Here is a 23,446-nt window from a genome sequence, read left to right as displayed (position 1 = left end):
AAAGTGAGAGGAGGTTGCATGTCGACGTTTGGAAAACCCCGCTTTATAAAAGTCCCAAAGCGCAAAAATACATTGGTGATAGATCAGGAGAATTAGTAGGCATATAAGGGAAGAGTATGACCTTGACACCCGTTTCTTGTTCTATTTTTTCCAAGAAATTGACAGTAGATTTTGATGTGTCGCTGCTTGCTTTGTCTTTAGGCAATTCTACTGATTTATCACACTATGTGTAAAGAGAAGGTATTTCATATTTGAAAATTGAGTACAAAATATGTTTTTGATAATATGTGGAGTCGATCTTAATACTTATTTTCACTCTCTTTATTTTCAATTTGCCATTATATAAAAAATCAGGAACAATCATAAAACCTTTAGAAAAACTTATTTGAATTAACTTGAACCATTTTTCAAGATTTTTTTTCCTCCTTTCTAGATGATTATAAATGCATTTCATTTTATTGCAGTCATTTACTTACACCTAAGTGACACTCTATAGTGACAATGTTTTTTCATTTTTGTCCCTATTGTCTTATGTTGCTGTGGCAGTTAATGTTTCTCATAACGAATTATGCAGCGCGTTCTGCATTCAGCGATATGTCGCGGAGAAAGACGATGCGCCTTATGTTTTTTCGCTTTTTAAGATTCAGATCAGCCCTAATCATTTTGTTTACAGTTGACACTGAACATTTTAATGATTTGTTTGCAACTGTCCTTTGAATTGGCGGAATTATTTTTGACATAATAGATCTGTTATACACTGACTACCAATAACTATTTGGACACCTATGCAAATGACGATATCTGCGGTCCTAAGGTACGTCACGGACTCCGCCGGTATATATCGTGTAGGAAACAGCATCGGCTTTAGTCGCATGCAAGATGTCTCGTAGTTCGGAGCTCTCTGATTTCGTGAAAGGTATAATTATCGGGCATCACAAATGTGGCCGATCCTTAAGGGACATATCTAGAGATCTTAAGTACCCAAAATCGACAGTGGCCTATGTGATTAAGAAGTTGAAGGTGAGCGGTGATTATCAGAATGGGCCCCGAGTCGGCAGACCAACGAAACTGGGAGATATAGAGACCGACGAATGCTGTCCAGAGAAATTCGGAAGAACCGCACCCAACCGATGGCCCTCATCCGCAAGGAGTTTCAACAGGCATCCGGGAGTATTGTTTCAATGAATATCATCCGTAAGGAAGCACATATGCTTGGTTTTCATGGTCGTACTGCTGCCCATAAGCATTTGGTCACCAAGTCCAACCGCGCTGCTTGGTTAATGTGGTGCAAAGCACATCGAAATTGGACCGTAGATCATTGGAAACGGGTTCTTTGGAGTGACGAATCAAAGTTCACCTTTTACCGTTCGGATGGCAGGGTCTGGGTCTGCCGTCTACCTGGAGAACGTCTCCTTCCAGAATGCATTGCGCCAACAGTCAAGTTCGGCGGAGGTGGAATTATGGTCTGGGGGTGTTTCTCCTGGTATGGGCTGGGACCCTTGGTCCCCATTCATGGTAAGCTCAAATCCGATGCCTAATGCACTATTTTGGATGACAATGTGCTTCGTACGTTGTGGCAGTTTTACGGGTTGGACCCCTGTTACTTTCAGGACGACAATGCCAGTTGTCATGTTTCGACGTTAACCACGGCTTGGTATGATGCCAATGGAGTTCATCGAAAGGACTGGCCTGCCCAGATTTCATACCTGAACCCTATCGAGAACCTCTGGGACGAGTTGCATCGCCGAATTCAGGGGTGCACTACCCGTGCAAAATCGGTGAAGGAACTTCTATGTCTTCTGCAAGCCGAGTGGAAGAAAATAACACTAGCTGTCATACAAAGACTTGTGGAAAGTATGCCCCGGAGGGTCCACGCTGTAATTACCTCTGGTGGAGGCTCTACCAACTATTGATTTTGAATAAAGTTAGTTTTTCTTTTCTATCTCAGGTGTCCAAATACTTATTGGTAGTCAGTGTATAGTGAAACTGGAGAATTTGCTGAGGAGAGAATTTAATATCTTAATTGTAATTATTAGGAAACTAAAATTATTCTACTGTAATTTTGTTTCTTTATTTAATAGGGCTTTTACGAGTATTTCACTAAATTCTTACCTGAAAACAAGTGCTTTAATGTTACTTTTGTTAATTTCTAATTGAAAAATAGGAACAAAAAGAAATATTTTTGTGTGTAAAAGAAATCTGGAGAGCTCAGCAATTTTCTGAACCATTCCGTGCTCTCGAAATCTTAAAATGTTCCAGAATATTCCCTATTGTCTTATGTTGCTGTGGCAGTACCTCCTACATACAGTATGTATGTAGTAGGTACTGGCTGTGGGGGGATTGAGTACCTGTTCTCCTTGATTAATGGTCAAGGGTTAATATTAGGTTACGCGGGAAGGTCAATGAGGTTGGACTTGGCTCTGTCCAGCTTTGGCTCTCTGGTTTACTGGCCGAGCCTGCGCAAGGATTGTTTTTGACTGATTTGGCGGAAAAGTGGTATCAGTCGTGTTTAGGGGATTTCGGTATGCTCGTTGTTTTTTGTGAGCGCGCGAAGGAGTTCGTGCCCTAGTCACGCTTTACTAGTTTTCCGTGAGGTTAAGATCTAAAATAATGCTTCCTAATCAGTCTTACTATTGGGGATTCTGAAGAACCGAAAATTTTTTTGCTCATTCCCAATTTTAAAAGGATCTAGAAAATGCTTCATAATCGTCTAGATTTTCTAGGAAGTTAAATGAACTGACATTAAAAGACTTTTTCGATGTGTCTTAAAAGAGTGCGTAATCTCGAGCCTTTTTGCTTGTCTGCCATAGGGAGATGATCTAAAACTACGTCAGGATCAGATTTTTCCACTGAGGATTCTAGAAGACTGAAGGACCCTTGCTTATTCCCAGTTTTAGTAGAATCTATAAAAATGCTTCAAAATTGTAAAATATTCAGGAAGGTCAGTGAACAAAAATTAAGAAAATAACTTCTCTCATCCATGACAAAGAGTTTGTGATTTTGTCGCTTTTGAGCCTGTTTCTACAGATGACCAAAAAGTACTTCCTGCTAGTTGAGCTACCTGATAATGCTTTCGATGCGTGTAAACTATGCTTGTATCCCGTTGACTAGATTGATGTCGATGACTACTCTGCCTGCCGGCGGTGTCAATAAGCTTGACTACTATTTCCTAATTTCGACAGCTGTCGAGATCCGGACACCTTTGAATGTTGTGTTGTTGTTAACCCCCATGGGTTCACACAGTTTTATCGACGTCTTCTATGAAGTTTCCATCAAACTCTTCCTGTGGTAGAGTAGACATTAACGCCTTCCTTTTTCCCCCTGAGTATGGAGTCTACCCGAAGGAAGGATTCTCTTTCCGTACCTGTTTCATGCTACCCACTTTGGGAAGTGTCTACCAAGCTAAGTACTTCCTTATTAATATATTTCCTGTCTGATTTTGAGTCCGCCTAACAGCTTAATGTTTGATGAATGGCTAATTTGTTGAGTTCTGATTTATGAATGTAACCTACTAAACTTTCCTAAAGTCTAATTTGAATTAACGTTGATATGTCAAAAGTATAACGCCTCTTTCGCCTGGATGGCTGAGGAACAAAAAATTTAGTTTTCAAAGTAAAAATTTTAAATTCTTTTCTCCCTCGAAAATGTGTGTTAAGATACGAAATGTTTTCTGTAATAATTCATTCTAATTATGCTCTTAATACTATAATTATTTAATTTGGTACCGGCCTAGCAATAAGATTTTCTTAATGAAATGCTTTTGTGTAAAAGTGTTAACCATGATTTAAACTTTGTATAATAAATCGGAATATCAAGAGGAAAGTTGAGGCTCTCAATTGTTTATTTTCTTTTTATTTGTTATATATCCTCATGATTGCAACTGGTTCATTTATTTAATGGTTACATGATATGCTTCAGTATATTTAGTTTAACGTCTGAGTATTATACTTTAATTAAGTGTATGGGAGTTCAATCGGCGAGAACCCAGAAAAACCAGTCACAACGCAATATCCCACATACTCGGTTTATTTAATGTTGTATTTTAGATTTTGTTATATTATTTAGAACTATTAGTATTAGTACTTGTCTTAAGCACGGTACCCTCACGTTTCCAATGGTATCTTTGTTATTTAATACATTTAACCAATTTCTTGACCAGTTACTTTAACGTTATTGGTGCCATTATGTTACAATTCAGCAAAATGTTACATATCTTACTTTTGCAACATTCGAAACATTCCGTTTTTTTATCCTTGGATACGTATTTGGAATAATTTTTCCACTTGAAGCTAAATTTTGGCATTTTTTCCCCTTTGTTGCTGACAACATTACCTATCTTAGCTTTAGATGTCGAAAAACCATGGCTGGCTTTCACAACTCCACTTATTACCAAAAAGATATTTTACACCCAATTTTAAAACATGAAATACCTTCTCTTTATACACAATGCCCTTTTAATATAGAGATATGAATACTTTTTTTCGGAAAGAACAGAAACATAGCCTTTCATACATTGCTTCTTTAAAAGCGACATTTTGCATAAAAACAGAACTGTCAAGCAGCAGACGATAATTTTATACTTTCAAAAATATACTTACACTTAAAACAAAATTTCAAGCAGACGATTCTTTTTTACGGCAAAGCAAAATCGTCTAAAAAATGTGCGAACAGCCTCTGTAGTCTATTAATTTAAAGATATTTAGACTGTGCATTAATATAAAATTTTATCTAATGAAAACTCAAATTAAAAAAAATGAGATAAAAGTTGCGAAACTTGTAGATCTTGCTATGGAAAACTAACAGGAATGTTTATTTGTCAGCTTTATTTATAAGTTTTTATTGAAACTTCAACCCCGTTTAGTCCGCAACTAATTTACACTATAGTCAATATCAAATGCATTTCTAGAAATAAAACTAATTTATTGCCTGCATGGAAAGATAAAAAAATTTGCAATGTGTTTCAAAGCTACATGTCATTGTCAAGTACATTATCAGATTTTTGCCACCTGTGACGTAAAGCTCCTATATGACAAGTACGCAGTTAATGAAGCTAATCTCGGTCTGCAGAATAATACTCATGTGGATTAGTTTATATGCCAGATTCCATAATACTGAGCATGAAAGTTCTCTTCACTTTTTACGATGCAAATTAAAGTAAAAACTTATTTTCGTGATAAAATAATCTGCGGACTGTATTGGTCAAAGAACAGGTTTTCCACGTGATCTTTGACAACTGCAGGGCATCACCATCATTGTTCACTATCCTAAAATTGGAGTAATACCAATTGCGCCATGGTAGCTCATGTAAAATAAATTAGGCATGGATTAACAAGCATCATTTCAAGAATGTATCCTTCATCCGTTCGACAAAGCCAAAAACTCGTCTGAAGCATACTTCATGCTCATCAGAAGTTTTGAAAAATCTTATTCTAGCTGTACTGTTGTACGGCTAAATTGAGATTTTGAAAATTGAATTGTTAATCAATTATCAAAAATTTTTTTTGGTACAAATGAAGCAATAAAAGGATAGATCTAGTACAGGAAAAAATATAAATATTGGTCTCGCTCATGTGAAAACTGTAGGAAACCTATCTTGTTCAATGACATCAGATGCCAAATTATTACACACCTATCTGGAGTGGTGAATTTCATGCATGCAGTTTTTTCCAACACTTAGAAAGACTGAAGGAAAATATTAAATTTATCATCTAGGATTGATTAATTAAAAATCGGTCATCGTTAAGCAAGACACTATAAGATCTCATACAGTTTTTCATTCATCAAGTTTACCTATATTGTATAGGAAGTTATATTTTATAGACCTAATATTTATAGATTATCCATTATATTATAGATTACCAATAATATTTATAGAAAGTATCATCAAATAGCGAATTCTCATTCGAAAAGATTGTTAAAATAATTTAACTTTAAAATAGCTTATTACTACAGGAAATTTGAAAGATATGCTATGAGGTAATCCCCTTAATCCAGTACAAGCTAACGTATGTGCACGGGTTTTGAGGTCAAGTCATCTGAAAACTGTGTAGAGACATTAGGTATTTTTTTGAAGCAGGAAAGAGGAAAAATTAGCAACGCCTTCGCCGAGAATCGAAATGCGGACCTCTGGAATAGCGGCCCAGCGTGCAGAACCATTACACCACGAAGGCAAGCTAGAAAGGCGGTAGAAATACCTTATATACTCCCCCTTTTAAAGGGCGACTGGGTTTTTAGAGAACGCAATCGCCAAATCCTGGGTGGGGAGAAATCCTCATCAACCACCCTTTTAGTTCGGGCGCCATTGTAGAGGCGAAGTTTGTTACGTCGAGTTGACGCAGTGCAAATTTTAAAGAGTTAATAAAGGGTTTTAACCCTTCTTCTGTGTAGTTTCCTGCTACTCCTGTATTCATACAGAAGTGAACCCACCTGGACCCTACAACTGTCTTTTGGCAAACAGTACATTAGAATATAAACTCAATATTCTGAAAGGCACTCACGTTTTTGATGGTCATCTTCTTATGTTCATCATTAACATCACACATAAGAATCTTTCCAAGCCTTTATCACCTTCACCTTTAGCTCTTAAAATTTATTTATAATTTCTTTCTTTTTGTCTGCCATTTATCCTAAAGGATTAAAGTTTCTAACAATATGCTTTTCGGAAATCTTTTAAGCCTGTCAATAAAATTCAAATTCTAGTTCGTAAAAGACCGAGTACCAAACATTCAAATAAACTCGCAGATCTTTAAAATTCAGGATAAATCTTTGCATACGATCTGTTAAACAAAAGGAAGCTTCCCTTCGATAGCTTCCCATTATTGGCGGGAAAAACAAATTTCAATATTCGAAAGCCAAAATTATTGCTCATACTGCTTCGCCCATTAGTTTGGATTTCTTAGAAGCTCCTGAAATTGTCCTACGTCATCAGTCTTTGTAAGAACGAAATTTGCCCTCCGTTTCATTTCCACGGCTTAAAAAAAATGTTTTCCGAGTCCTACCTCTGCTCTTTCAAATAAGCTCTAATATTAAGTGTTATTATTCACTATTAAATATTTCAACTTGGATTGCACCATACGTGACTTCGATTTGGTTGACTTACGCGTCTTGGGATTAGACTTCGACCTTATTCTATCATCACCATCGCTGCAATGTCATAAATGAAGACATGGTTTGGAATTGTGCGTAGTTCTATGCGAGATTGGGTTTTCGCCTAAGTGCCTGAATTCAGTGATTCGTTCATTTGAGTTACACTCCTACTGCTCACATAATACCACTTATGCTGCATTAAGATGTAATGAAACTGTAGTCATAGAAAAAAATATTTTATTACATTTGCTAATTATTACGTTGAACGTATTCATTTTTATACAAAAATTGTAGATACTCATATCTACAACTGTACTCGCACATGACTTCTTGGCAGAGCATCTCCATCGCATTGGGATCTTTTCGAACTCTGGTGGACCTCTCTCTGATTCCGCAGATCCAATGAATAGAGACCACCTCCGTCGATGTACGCCACTTCTTAATGACTCTAAAACTTCGCTTTATTGGCGTGCTAGAGAACTTCTGAGGCAATGACTTCGGTCAATTTTATATATTTTATGTACACTTTTTATTGTTAGTTTATATTTTTGCATTTGCCTCGTCGCTGGAATTTAAAAAAAAATACTTTGCTGAGAATTGAAACAGTTGCGTGATTTTGCTTCGTCTTAACATCACACATGGAAGAAGCCACGTAAAGATCAGTAAATCCTAGATGAAATAACTATGTTAAATGATCTGAATTATTTCATTGTTGGTAAATAAGGGTAAAAAGTTTCGTATTTTAGTTTGATAAATATTCGCTAGTTGCCAGACCTTCAAGTTCTGTTCGAATTTAAAGTTTTAAAATGTTTATATCGACTCGTCAATTTATATGCCTTGAAAAGTGCTAGTGTTAACACATTTATACATACATATGCTTTATACATTAAAAGAGCTTATGCCAGTACAAAAAACGTAACTAGTGACAGAATGGCAAAATGTCTTCAAAGTACGAACACCAACGTTAAAGCGTTATTGCCTTAACTGCTGCCACTAATATTGTGAAATCAATGAGCATCTCTAACCACCGGAGATCACTGGTTTCAGTTGAGTAAGAACTGACTCCTTGTATATCTTATACTTTACTTAGAACGTAAATCAAATTATAATTAATAATCCGCAGAAAATCTTAACCAAGACTAAATTCGTCTATAGTTTACATAACTCTTTACAGAACTTAATTGACCTAATCAGAAGTTGGGGGGGGGATAAACTGATACATATTACGAAAAATTGCAGATTGAATTCATATTCGTTGTGAATTTCTTAAGTTAACCCACGTCTGCCTTCTAAAAATTCTCCTCGAATTCTATTTTGCAGAGGAGTTTTTTTTATTTCATTTTTATTTTATTTTTTTTTTTTAAAATTTTTACTAGTTAAATAATTTGTATTCCTTGGATAATGAACTTTCATTCAATAAGAGAATAACAAACGTATTTCTATAAATTATGAAACTAAAAATGCGTTTTATTTTTCAGAAAACTTTACTTGTTTGATGCTTAAACTCCCTTTCGTGCGCCATATCACTGGCAGCATAATCAATTGTTATATTCCTTCAACCTTGATAGTTATCGTGAGTTGCGTGACTTTCTGGCTGAGACCAGAGGCTGCACCAGCACGAGTGACCCTTAGCATCACTTGCCTTCTCACGTTGTGCACTCAGGTATTGAAAATAAAAATTTTATTTGTTGTTTAATTTTTTAACATATTTTGTAAATATGAATTTTAATTTTGGAAATTTTATGCATTCATAAAATCACAAGTAAATTAGTATTTAATCATCCTAATAATTTAAGCTAGTTGTATACACAAGCATATCATAAACAAAAAATTTTAATGCAATGAGCATCAGCTAAAATTTCTCTCGCTTTGAATATGCTACATGAATTGCAATATACGGTAGGAATATGCCATAAGTATATCCCTATAATTATATCTCGAATCCAGTTGAAACATTAAGTATATATATATATCGACATATCGAAATCTAAACACAGCCTGATAAATCTAAAAATAGCCAAGTATTTCTGTGCAATTAAATTTATATTGTATACGTGCCATTTATAAAATTGTGTAAGAATTATTTGTATAAGAAACATAAACTGGGTTCAACATTGAACACACATTGAAACATTAAAATACACAAGCATGTTACAAAAAATCTTCATCTAATACGCCAATGAGCTTTAAAAAATCTACTACTAATCAAAAATGTGTTGTGAGAAAGCATGAGAAAGCAAACCATTTGTCAAAAACACCTGCCTACTTTAGCAAAACAATATGAACACAATCAATTATACTCCGAAATAATAAAGAACTTCTGTTTTTAATTAATGTTTTATATTTCCTTAATCTATTTATTTATCAGCTCAAAAGAGCTATTAGTCTCGAAACAAGATTTTACGTTTAGTCAGTTTAAATGCCGCTTATTGTAAATGTCTAATTTCACTTTTCATTCAAGTCTTTTCCATTCGGAAAAATGTAAAATATTTACGTTTTAAATTTATTCTGTCTGTTATTGATTGACAAAGTAAGTTGTTTAAAACCAATATAAACTGCTAAGAATATTATTTGGTAAAATCCTAGGAGAGCCCACACCCTTGACGACGAACTGGGAAAGGACGACAACTGCTTCACGCGTTTCTCAAAATAACCAACTTAAAAATAACAAGTCAAAGAATTGTACAAACTCGTATCCATGTACGCATCGACCTATTTTCACTTAAAAAAAGTATCAGAGAATTTCACAAATTTGGAATTGCACACTCCCTTTACTTTGTCCATGTACACATCCATATGCGCCATAACCAAAATCATTCGCTCCCAGGGTGTGGGCTCTGCTAGGATCCAATCTATTATTTTTTTTTCAATCTAATTGATTTAGCACTTAATTGATGATATAGCTAATTAAAAGCATTATATGTTTTTATAGGATATAACTTCACCATGTGAATCTAAATGTATATTCCTCCAATATTCTGTGAAATGTTTTACTATTCTCGATGGGATTTCTATTGGCAATCTTTTCTGATAAATCATCTTAAACTTTAAAAGAGTATTTCTGGGTAGCCATTAAAATCTGATTCTTTAAGACTTTTTAAAATTTTTAATTCTTTTCTTTCGTTTTTTTATTATTATATTTTTGTTTTTAATTATACTTAAGCATTTATAACTAACTAAATGCCTGGTAAACAATATTTTCTGGGAAGTAGATGATGAATCGTCGTTTCCATAAAAGTAATCGTATTCAAACTTCTTAAAAAAATCCATCTTATACGATGCTTTTAACGGAAAAATTTCGGAGTGTTTCAAAATGAAAGAAATTTTTGATTTTTGCAATAGAAACATACGTCATGTATTATTTCATCGAAAAAAAAGGAACATTGTATGTTTTGCAGCTCAATTTCTCTCACTGTGGTAATATAAAGGTAAGTTCTCCTCAGCGCTGGATCAGTTGAGTGCATGAAATGGCGTCAGTAGCGTTTAGAGTCATCTCTATACTCTCAGAAATGAACCACTAGTGCCATTTATCTCTGGAGATTCTCAAAGAGAACGTGCATGTGCCAATTCTAGTATCGCTTTACAAGAATTTCTACAAATATTTATAACTGCTTTGCATTTCATGCATGTTACTTAACTAGAATGCGCCCGGCACGAAATTAATTATTGCTTTTGTTTCATGCCGACGCTCAGGTAGTGCTCGTGTATACTTTACTATCTTACTATGTTATATTACCATGTATGTTATCTTACTGTTTTTTTTAACTGTTTTACTATGATGCAGAAATCATAAACCTATTTTGCATTAAAACAGTCGCTTATGATAGTTAGAAAATCTTCACCATAACCGTTTCTTCCAGTTCAAAAGGATTTTTCAGTTAGATTTTTCTTTCTCAGTTATATTATCTCAGAAGATTATTGAAAATCGCAAAAAAACTTTGTAGTATATTTATATTTTGCATGCCTGATTCACTGTGGAATAATATCCATTGAAACCAAGAAGGAACAATGTCCCATAAATTTAAATACCAGTTAAGTTTACGGTATGATTGGAGACATTCAGGTTATAAGTCATTTTCACCCAAGTTCAGAAATTTACTTGAAACAAATGAAATCAAGAAATAAATATTCACCCAATGGCGAAAATGTAAACATTCTAGAGAAATATGCGACCTATTGTGCAACAGAGGATGTTTACACAATTTTAGAATGATTTCGATAAAAAAATTGTTTTTAATTAATATTTTGGAATAAAAATTTCTGGTTGCAGCCTATTGTTTGAAATGAGAAATAATCTGTGCTACTTTTAAATTTATTCTTTTTTCAAAATGTTGCATGTAAACAGTTTGTAGATTGAAGGATATGTTTCTGCGCTTTCCGAAGAAGAATATTCCAATTCCATAATACCAAAAACGTTGTGAAATGCACGGTATTAAAATATCTAAATGTAAAACAAACAACATTATTAATCAGAAAAGGAAAACGGTCAGTCATGACTTCTGAATGGAAACAAGTCTCCAAATGAATACTCGAAAAAAGGTAAGCACTATTTAATGTGTTTCTAAAGTTAATTAGTTGGTAACAAGAGAAAATCAGCCTACGCAGAAGTAAATGTAAATTGCGTATGCATCTGTAGCAAGCCTCGGTAGCGCAGTAGGCAGCGCGTCAGTCTCATAATCCCTTGAAAGAGATGCATCTGTAGCAACAATATGTAGCAACAATAACTAAAATAATAAGCCAAGATTTAGATCTTAAAAAAGTTAAAACATAATGTTCACCAGCTTTTGCCGAGGCATGTGGCTAAAGAAAAACAATTTGTAGAACTTCGTACAACTATTTATCAGGACATGAATGAAAATCTAGATTCATCACAGAAAACAATGCAATTGCCCGAAGGCACTCTTTTCTGTGATGCGAAGTTTTAGGTTGAAATTCTGCCTGTTTGTCTGCAGAAGGTATTTTATTTCCCATCTACTATGCCCCCCTCAAAAAAAAAAAAAAAAAAAAAAAAAAAGAAAAAGAAAAAAACAGTGGGCCCTAACCGCCATCTGGGTATGCGCTCTCTAGGAGTTACAGGCTTCCCCGAGAGTTTCCCTTTCGGACGCAAATGCCATGCCAAATACAGATTGAAGGAACTTTCAGTTGCATACAGCATCAATAAATCGACATATAACTAAATCCATTGTCAGACTTAGAACTCGCATTAAAGAGGATTGAAAATTGACAGAGTAGGAAAATCTATAAGAACTGTGATATATGCCTGGACAGAGAACTGACAACTACACACATTTTTGATTGTCCATCCATCCTTTCTGAATTGCTAGAAATTGGAATCTTGTTTAATGATGTCTCTATGATAACATTTTGAAGATTGCTAGGGCTGTCATCTCCGCCCATGGCACTATCTGAATAATCATTATCATAGACATTACAATAGCAACATAAATAGAAATACATTGTGATCATTGATGAAGCATGTATTTACCTAAATGACTGCAACAAGTCTATTAACAGTCTATTAAACGTCTAATATTTAAAACGAAGAGAAAAAATGCATAAACCTGGTTTCGTCAATGCACAAAAGGTTTCAGAAAGGAGTTTATAAGTGTCACAAGATCCTCTTACGGTGGAAAATCTAAAAAAAGAGGGAAAAAACTGTTTAAATCAACGTACTAACAAGAGAAAAGTTTACATCCGATATTTACAGAAAAAATTTCATTTCTTCACCCAAGCGATTTTCAAAGAATGAAACTTCCTCAAGAAAAAGCAACAAGTTATACTTCGAAAAGTACTATTGCATTCCTTAACAAAATGAAGACTGATACAGGTATTGCATTTATGCCTTTTTAACGTATTCTTGTGAATTTCCCTGACCTTCCACCTTTGGACTTACTGTACCTTTGATCCCTTGAAAAAAGCACTTTATAAACGCATACCACGACGATTGATAGGCTCTGGAAAGTAATGGGAGAAGAATGGAAATCAATATCCCTGGAAATTTTAAGAAAGCCCTTCTATCATGAAACTCATAGTGCAGACTTATAAACGAAAAAATTAGATCACACTATCAGGTTCAATGTTTCTTCTAACTTTCTTCGGAAACATACAATGACCTGACTAGAACAGAGAGCTTACTAAAGCTATGTTCACTAATTGTAGTAAGTGGACAGGATACAGACGAAGGGTATACAAAACCCTTTATTTTTTTCTTTATATACAATGACTTCCGTACTTCGGAATACAATGACCCTCCACTCGGGGTCTAACTTAAAAGATATCAAAATAAAACTAAACTCTAATTTAACTTTAGAATAAGATTGGCCTTATAATAACAGAAAGCGTATGTAGCACAGAGACTGTGAACACTACAATACGTTTAATTTATCAAGAGGATTAAAACCTCTGGCCTGGAAGGCAAAGTAGCAACTGCGTAACTTCTAAGGTAAGCGGCCTGCTTCGAACTCACGGCTTCCTCTCTTCTGCTTGGCAAAAAGGCCACACTTAAATACTTGGCGTTCGCCAGACAACTTTGCATAAACTCCTTCACGCTTATAATTCTGGCCGGAAGTAGAAAATAAGAAGTGATAGTAAAGATTTAAAATAAAATAAACGTTAGTAAAACTTAAGATCCTTACATACTTCCCGCCAGAGTTAATTAGTTTGAAACTGAGGTCTAAAACGACCTTGTTGAAAACTTTTAGCTCTAGAAACTAACGCGAGGCCAAACTTTTACAAACATAACTTAGCTAGAAACTAGAAAATTTTAAAAGAAAGAAATTTGTTACAATAGCAGCTCCCGGAATATACAACAATCTTTTTTCTTTTTCATCTGTACTGCATCAAAACAGGAGCTTTATTCAATTCTGGTTCCTTCCAGAGATCTGGAAGGAAAACTAGTTTAATGAAATGTTACAGAATGACATTGCAAATAACATATAGAATATACTTTTCTTAACATTCTTATTTCATTCATGACTATTTTAATTATCTCTCCCCGTGCTCTCTGACATGTGTTGTAAAAACACCAAACACGAATGTGTTTCTGTCTATGTGTTCAACACTTCCTCCTATAATCAAAACACTAACGTGTTAAAATTCAACATACGAGACCTCTTAACACACCCTAATTTCAACTCTAGACCCTGAGGTACTATTCTGAAAGTGGCTAACTCTAAAGTGTAGCGTCAGAGAGCCTAACTACATCATTCAACCTTTAACACATATTCACCATGATTTAATCTTTACAGTCACACGAATAACAAATTTTTTAACATTACTTTCACTTTTACCATATCACGGTATTTCTAAACATTCAAAATAACAGTTCACATGTATACAAGAACATATCAAGATGCCGTTAATTTTACACATTTGAAAACATACATTAGTAGTACATTGTTAACTTCTATTCTTTTCAAAGCAAGTGCCAATTCTTTCTACATTGAAATAATACTACATTTCAAAAAGTCTTTCAGACTAAAACTTCTTTCTTGTTAGAATGTTTTAAATAAAATTTATACAATTTAAGTCTTTATACAACGCTATTATACATCAACTTTAGTTTTACGCGCGAGTAATTGAAAAACATAATAAGAAAATCGGTCACAACTCATTTCTCGCCCTTTTGGCGATAAAGGTAGACCTCGCATGAGGTAAAACTTCTTCAAATCTGCCACTTGCAGTAAGAATGAAAGATTAACTTAAGTTTGTAAAGTAACACAAAATTTTACTTATCTTTGTAATATTCAGACATCCTTTTCTGGGCCCAGTCTTTAAAGGTGCCGCAGACCGTTGCTTGGTTGATCCTCCTTCTTGTACGGGCTCGCCCTTCAGTGCTTTCCTCTGGAAGCTTCCGTTTTTCACCACTACGGCCACCCTTGAACATCTTCCTTCTGTCCTCTGCTTGTGGTCTTGGCCGCTTGAAGGCAGCTGGTCTTGGTGGAACCGGGAAACTTCTGTCGTGATCCTGCTTGGACCTCGTTGTTGGCCGTTCAAATTTTTCTTGTACTTTTTCCTCCGCCGCTGATTGCCCTTCCGCAGTTCGGCGACTTTTGCTGCGGAGAGTTCTGTCGGATGAGTCAATCTTCCGTTTCACAGCCGGGTTATAGTTGCCGTCCTTTCTCCCGGTCTTTTCCACATACGTCGTCCTTCTCCCTTCTTCATTCTGGGGGTGTTCGTGAACTCTGTTTTTTGGACGGTGGAACGACTTCTTTTTCTTTGTACCTTCAATTTTTCCGCGGGGCAATTTTCTTTTCACTTGCTTCTGTCTCTCATTGGCTTGCCCTTGTACTTGTCGTTTTCCCACCTCTGGAACTTGTACCTGCGGTGTCTGCCGTACCGGATCCTGCAAAAGATCTGAAAAGATTTGCATTTTATTACGGTCATAGAATGGTTTTATCTGGTCAATGTTTGCGGAACAGGTTTCGCCATTTCTTGCCTTTAATACTACAACAGCGTGAGTTATTTTTTCTATAACATATGGTCCTTCAAAGCGTGGGAAAAATTTGGCAGTTTTATCTTCTGGTGCTGAAGAAAGTGAATGCTTAATTTTTAGTACTTCATCCCCTACTTTATAAGTTACTCCCCGTCGTTTCAAATCATAATAGAGCTTCTGTTTTCTTTGTGCTACTTCCGTATTCTTCTTTGCTTCCTTAATTAGTTTTTCTATATCACCCATTTTAAATTCTGGGGCTCTTTGTTGCACATAAAATAATTTATCTAACGGTGTTATAATCTTTCTGCCTAGAAATAACTCAGCAGGAGTTTTGCCCGTTGTATCATGTTTTGCGGTCCTAAGGGCGAAAGCAAATTCATTGACATAGTTATCCCAGCTTTTATGAAAATTTTTAACATAACTACGGATAATTTTCACTATATTTCTGTTGACCCGTTCCGCTATATTTGATTGCGGCCGATACGGGACCATTTTTAAATGACGTATGCCCAGTTTTTGGCACATGTCTTCAAATATATTACTTACAAATTGAGGACCATTATCCGATATAACTTTTAGGGGCGCCCCGTATTTTAAAATATATTTATTTAAAATAGAATCGGTAACTAATTTCGCGGAGGCTCGTTTTAAGGGAACAATTTCGGTCCATTTACTAAAATGATCAACTATAACAAGGAGATAGCGACTTTTGTTTAACTGACTTTTTGGGAAAGGGCCCAATAAATCGATACCGATTATTTCATTTGGAAATTCGGATTTAATACTATTTAGAAACCCGGCCGGGCGGAAATTAATATAATTAACGGCTTGACATGTTGGGCAGGACTGGACATACGCCCTTGTTAACTTTTGCAGTTCAGGAAAGTAGACTGCCTCGCGTACGCGTTGAGTAGTTTTTCGAATACCAGCATGAGAAGCTAAAGGGCTGTCATGGAGCTCTTGCAGGATATTTAATCTAAGACTAGCTGGGATAACAGGTCGAAATTCGTTGTTGGAATTCGTAGCTTTTGTATAAAATAATAGACCATCTATTAGTTCGTAATGGGCCGCCCTATTTCTTATCGCCACAATATCTTGGTGGCTAAAATTTTCAGGATCCTTCAAATACTCATAAATACTTCCAAACTCAGGATCCTTACCCAGTTCGGTTATTACAGTTTCTCGGGAATTTATTGTACACGCTGTCAGCATTGCAACTTTTACGGTATTACCCTGTTCGTCTAATTTAATTCGTGACAGGGCATCTGCTACGATATTTTCCTTTCCGGGGGTATGCTTGATTACCAGATTATATTCTTGCAGCTTGAGTGCCCATCTTATTAACCTTGGGGATAAATTTTTTCCAGAGTACAATCTAGTTACCGCCGCATGATCAGAATATACTGTTATCGGCGCCTTTCCAAAATAGACTCGGAACTTTTGCACTGCTAACAGAACTGCAAGTGCCTCTCTCTCGGTCGCGGAATAGTTTCTTTGTGTTTGATTTAAAGTTCGGCTAAAAAATGCTACTGGCTGCTGATTTTGCGAAAGTACCGCTCCTACCGCATAATCCGAAGAATCCGCTGAAATTTCTAAATTTTCATCCTTTTCAGGAAATTTCAACACAGGGGCTTGCGTTAATGCTTGTTTTAATTTTTCGAAAGCACTATTGGCTTCGGCCGTCCACGAGAATCTTGCCTTTTTCCTTTTTAATTTTAACAATGGCTCAGCGATAGCCGCAAAATCTTTTATAAAGGACCTATAATATGAACAAAGTCCTAGAAAAGAAGAGAGCTTCTTTGCCGTGTTTGGAGTGGGATACTTTTGTACCGCGATTATTTTTGATTCATCTGTCTCGATCCCTTTTTGCGATATTTTGTAACCTAAATATTTTAATTCAGGGGCTGCAAATTTGCATTTTTCGACATTAACTTTTAGACCGGCCTCATTTAATAAAGAAAACACCTGTCTTAAATCCTGTACATGTTGGTCTAGATTATCACTAGTAATAATGATATCGTCTAAATAGATAAATGTGGACTTTCCGAGAACAGGTCTTAACACAATGTCCATGCATCGCTGAAATGTTGCTGGGGCGCCTGAAAGGCCAAACGGCATTCGCAAAAATGCATAAGTGCCAGACTTGGTTATAAAAGCAGTCTTAGGCACGTCCTCAGGCCTGATCCCTATTTGAAAATAACCATTCGTTAAGTCTAAAGTTGTCATAAATTTGGTTGATTTTATGTTCCTTAAAATTTCTTCTATAATCGGTAACGGATATACCGGATATTTCGTTATGGAATTTAATTTACGGTAATCAATAGCGAATCTCCACCTTTTTGGATGCTCCAAAGGATAATCATTATTTTTCTTACATAAAACCACCGGACTAGCATAACTACTTGAGATAGGCGTTACGATCTTTTTACGTAGCATATCGGTAATATGCCATTCTATAATTTTTTCCTTATTCTTATCATACCGGTATGGTTTTTGACGAACCGGCAATGCATCTCCGGTGTCAATACTATGGTTAGTAACCTGGGTAAATCCTGGAATATCACTAAATAAGGAAGCAAATTCACTTACCACTTGTCGGATTCTATCTTGCTCGTCATTAGGCAGGTGGTCGAGATTTACCCTTGGCGGTTCAACCTTTTCTACACGCACTGGCTTCATCGTCAGCTTAAGAGACGCTTCATTAAAATCCAGTGTAGCTTGTGCGTCTGAAAGAAAGTCTATTCCTAGTATTAAGTGTGCTTGCAAATTCTTTACTATAAAAAACATCACCTTTACTTGTTCGTCCTTGATACGGATGTACAAAGGTACTTTACCTACGCACTTACATTGTTCTCCTTGCGCCGCTAATACTGTTGTATTATCCGCATTATATATGCGGTATTTGCGAAAATACTTTCTAAAAAAGACTTCTGCCACACAGGAACACTGCGCGCCGGTATCCAGGAGTGCGGTGGCCGGGATATTATTTACCAAGACTTCAATCTTCGGAAGAGTTAAATTTTTCACCATTACTGTATTTAACTTGTAGGAAGAGGGGTTTTCGTGGCCTTCGGATTTCCGCACCCTCTCGTCAGCAGAAATCCGTTTTAGTTTAAATTATTTTTTCTTTCGGTGCTTTCCTTCTTTCTCCACTGGCCTTGAGACTTTTTTCCTGGGTTGCTATTGAACTGTCGACGTTCGCCGGCTGTTTTTGAATGCTCGGGTTTCCTTGCCCACTGATTCGCTTTTTCTCCGTAGCCATGTGCTTGAGTTTGCTGTAGTCTTGGCGTACCAAATTGGTTTCGCTGTTGATATTGGCGTCTTCTTTCGACGTCCGCCGTTCTTCTACTTTCAAACTGGATTGCTAGCTCAAATAATTTTTCCAGTGTAGTCGGATTTCTCAATTCAATAAAGTCTTGCACTTGGGGTAGTAACCTCGGCAAAATCACTTGAATTATTTCAGGATCCGGACGGTTTCCATACAAGAGCTTGAAAACGTGAATTTTTCTTAAAATAAACCTGGAGAGCTTTTCCATTCTTTGTTGATATATACTGAAAAGTTCTGTTTCTAATTTCGCACGATCCCTTACAACAGGGAAGGCTTTTAGTAGGGCAGTCTTGAAATTTTCGTAGGTATAGGTGGGACTTCCTGCTTGACCCAAGAGACTTCTGCCGATACATTTGAACCAGTTAAGCGCTTGGCCCCTCAAAGCGCTGGTAGCTAAGGTAACTTTTTGAAACTCGTGCACGGGGTAGAGCATGAAGTGGTCATCCAATTTTTCCAAAAAACTGGTTACCTGTGAGTGTCCATTAAACGTTGCTTCTGGTTTCATCGAAGCGCGCATGGTCTGGACAATATACCCAAATCCTTCCAGGGCGGCAGCTGGCATTTCTGGATTCTGAGCTGTTTCTGCAGGCAGCACAGGTTCTTCTTGAAACTCGGCCATGGTTATTCTTCGTCGGGCGCCACTATCAGGTTCAATGTTTCTTCTAACTTTCTTCGGAAACATACAATGACCTGACTAGAACAGAGAGCTTACTAAAGCTATGTTCACTAATTGTAGTAAGTGGACAGGATACAGACGAAGGGTATACAAAACCCTTTATTTTTTTCTTTATATACAATGACTTCCGTACTTCGGAATACAATGACCCTCCACTCGGGGTCTAACTTAAAAGATATCAAAATAAAACTAAACTCTAATTTAACTTTAGAATAAGATTGGCCTTATAATAACAGAAAGCGTATGTAGCACAGAGACTGTGAACACTACAATACGTTTAATTTATCAAGAGGATTAAAACCTCTGGCCTGGAAGGCAAAGTAGCAACTGCGTAACTTCTAAGGTAAGCGGCCTGCTTCGAACTCACGGCTTCCTCTCTTCTGCTTGGCAAAAAGGCCACACTTAAATACTTGGCGTTCGCCAGACAACTTTGCATAAACTCCTTCACGCTTATAATTCTGGCCGGAAGTAGAAAATAAGAAGTGATAGTAAAGATTTAAAATAAAATAAACGTTAGTAAAACTTAAGATCCTTACAACACATTTAAGACATTTACATTTTAAGCATTAATTAAATGGCCTCGAAATATTTCTATAAATGTGAAACAGCTTCTGTGCATTAGCATCGGACAACATGAATAAAATACATCCATAATATATAAAGAAAGTAAATCCATACGATACAAAGAAAGAGTGCATTAAAATACAAGCAAAGAAAAAATTAGTGGCAGAAATGCAAATGGAGAAATTTTGCGAAAACTTCCTTAAGATAGATGAAATCTCAATATTATATAGAATAATGAGTCAAAGTCTTACTTTACTTTTTACCTATTAGGCTTCAAATCGATAGGGTATTTAAGTATCTCTTCTTTTTCAGTCGATCCACAAACTCATTACATTTTTATTTAACGTTTTAATTAAAAAACGCAAGTACATGTAGTGTTACAATCATTAGGCTCTGTAAAAAGTAACAATTATGCTCTGTAAACTGTAATACAAACCAACAATATTGAGAAAATTTAATTTAATGTAATGAAAATTGCCTCTTATATTGCTTTCTTAAATTTTATGCAGATTCAGCAATATAAATCTCACCTCCCTCCAATAAGCTACGTGACGGCTTTGGATATCTGGTTCTTTGCATGCATTATTACTGTATTCTCAACTCTGATAGTTTTCGCTGCTTCATACGAAGCATACTATGCTAGAGAAGTAAGTTAAGTTTGTTGTTATACCTTACTTCAAGGGAACAGAAATGCTATTAGAATTACTTAAGTTATCTTAACACTTTTTATATAAACTGTGTAATTAGCATCCCAAAAAAGCTAATCTTCTAATCTAATATGCTTATTCAGTTATGCTCTTCTAAAACGTAATATTTTGTTTAAAAATGGTATGTAAAATATTTTGTAAAGTATTTCTCATGTTTACGAAAACATTGCTAACGCAAAAGCATAAGTTATAAGCTGAAGATATATCTCTCTTATATTCTATACTAGAAACTTAACAAATCGTTGTACAGATAGAAATTCATTTGGTTTCCTTTTACAACATTGAGCATAGAGCTTTTCTATACAGCATGCTTTAGAGCAAGGGTTCATAAAATTTTCTAAATTTACCGAATGAGCTAAATAAAGTACTTCTAGCAAAGTTTCAGTTTCTGGAATAGATTACGTATTCGTTGTAAATGTCTTATGCATAAGTCTTGTCAGGATATTTTAGACTAAGTGTTTTATGGACTTTCATTCAGATCCTCCATGAAATTTAAACAGAATTTTAGATTCAATAAAACTTTTTTAATTTCGAGAGTGATCAATCAAATGTCCTTTTCTTCAGGAGCGAAGCATACTTTTTAATAAGAGAATCGCTTGAAAATATTTTCTTGATTTCAGTTTCAAAAAGGAATTTAAAATTTTCTACGCTTTTTATACATTTTTTCCTGATCTGTTACATAAGGCCTAATCGTATAATTTAGCATTCTGAGCTCTAAAATACAGTGTCAAAGCAATTGAAAATTAATTGCATAAAAATTCCTGTGTAATTTAAGCGCTTGAATAAAAGAACTTCCTGTTCACAGAATGAAAGTTGATAATTCTATGTGCATCCAGTTTTACCTCTGTTACGATTAATTTAAATGCATAAAATATTATGCGACTTTAACCACGTATACCCTTAAATCACTAATGCAAAAAAAAAAAACTTAGAGACTACCAGCAGAGGAAATTTAATAAACGAAAGCAATTATTGATAATCGAACTTCACTTTTATAATATCATTCTAAGAATTTTAAGAATAAAATAAATGTGTAAGTAGGATACATCATTGCTAAATATAGTCTAATTTTTAACATTTTCATGCAAGGAATTTATGACATTGATTCTGAAACGATATAAGTACACATAACAAACTACCTAACATATGTTTCGTAGCAACAACTCACAACAGAATATTTATGCCTTTTTTTAATTTGAACATTTTCCGGATATTTAGCTGATTCCGGATATTTAGCATAATTTTTTTCTTTAGTATTTTTTCTAAATTTATCTGTTTCAATAAACAAAGTAATTCTCTCACTAGTTTCTGCTTCACAACCTAATTTGAATTTACCTTTGAACAATAATTTTCTTCATGTAATCTCATTAAGTTTCCTCTTCATTAAAATTTTAGATTTAAATGAAAATTTTTTGCTCTAAAGAAGTGCACATATTTAGAATGTATAGAAAAAACTGCTAATTTTATTTCTCTTATGATATGAATATTGAGAATAAAGGTAAAAAGATATAAAGTCAGGACTGGCCCTAGAGCTATTGAGGCAGAATTTTAGAAATTAGTGAAGCACTGAGCAACAAAATTAAAAGATTACAGATTAGGTTGGCATAATTTTCTTTCTTTTTAATAGAAAAATTCCCTTCTACAGATACCTGTCCATGGGACAAGATTAGAACTTCTTTTGTAATTTCCCACCTTGTATCTAGTGAAAAGTCGAGGAAATAAAGTGAAAATAAACATGTTAAGGAAGAGACTTTTTAGGATCAAAAGTAGAAAATTTAAATAACTTTGTTTTCACTGTTCTTTAATTCCAAAAGAAAAGAAATTCATTACAAATATCCTGTAAAACCTATCCATTTTCATTTTAATGACATGTCGAAATTTTTTATTTTGTCACATTTATCTATAAATCTTGTTTTCAAATCCTTCCGAGGTGCTAGGTCTAAAAATTATCCCACTCTGTAAGAGCAAAGAGTCAGAAGATTTTTGAATAAAAAATTTAGAAAACAAGAGACTAAATTGAATTTTTAAGAGAAACCTGACACACATTTGAACAGTTTGAAACAACTAGACTGGGGAGGGAGAGAAACTTCTGTAAAAATATAAAAGAAAACAGATAAATTAGTATTTCAATAATTAAGTACCTTTTTTGCTTTTTTTAAGAGGTGCTTCAGAAATGGTGTTTTATCGTATGAATTATCTTCTTTATTTTTTCAAATCAAAATATTTTTAAAACATCAAAGTGGAAAGTAATGTCACTTTAAAATCTGACATGAGAAAATAAAAATGTTTTATTTTAATGCTATTTCCTAATTACAATTTTAATAGATTATCGTTATTTTAATGATATATTATAATTTTTTATGTTTGTAAAATATGAAAATAAATATCGAAAAGTTCGCAAATCTCCGGATCAAAACTTTTGTATACAAATTGATCTTGAATTCGGTAAAATGTTGAAAAGTCGCTAAATTTAGCACCGCATAATAAAAGAAATCATATACCAAACAGGAAACGTTATTTTGATGTGATATTTTATGAACTCTTCATTCTAAAAAAGAAATAATTTTGAAATGCTTCAAGAGAAGCAGGGTTTCGTGCCCAAAAACTCGAAAATCGCACCGTTTATATTAGAAGCAGGAAAAAATTCAAAT

The 23,446-nt window shown here is 34.9% G+C and overlaps 1 protein-coding gene across 2 annotated transcripts in view; it reads left to right on the top strand.

The window, feature by feature from the left end:
- LOC118195498 (glycine receptor subunit alphaZ1-like) overlaps nucleotides 1-23,446 on the top strand; it is a 72,186-nt gene that overhangs the window by 41,081 nt on the left and 7,659 nt on the right. For both annotated transcript variants that reach the window (XM_035366822.2, XM_035366821.2), the window contains 2 exons: nucleotides 8,565-8,749; nucleotides 20,598-20,735. In XM_035366822.2, the coding sequence (XP_035222713.2) occupies nucleotides 8,565-8,749; nucleotides 20,598-20,735 (323 nt within the window). The remainder of the gene's footprint in view (nucleotides 1-8,564; nucleotides 8,750-20,597; nucleotides 20,736-23,446) is intronic.

Source organism: Stegodyphus dumicola, chromosome 7, assembly GCF_044657685.1.
Source record: "Stegodyphus dumicola isolate Sdum_Otavi_A_Nest chromosome 7, ASM4465768v1".
Taxonomy (NCBI): Eukaryota; Metazoa; Arthropoda; class Arachnida; order Araneae; family Eresidae; genus Stegodyphus; species Stegodyphus dumicola.
This window is presented reverse-complemented; position numbering and strand designations above follow the sequence as displayed.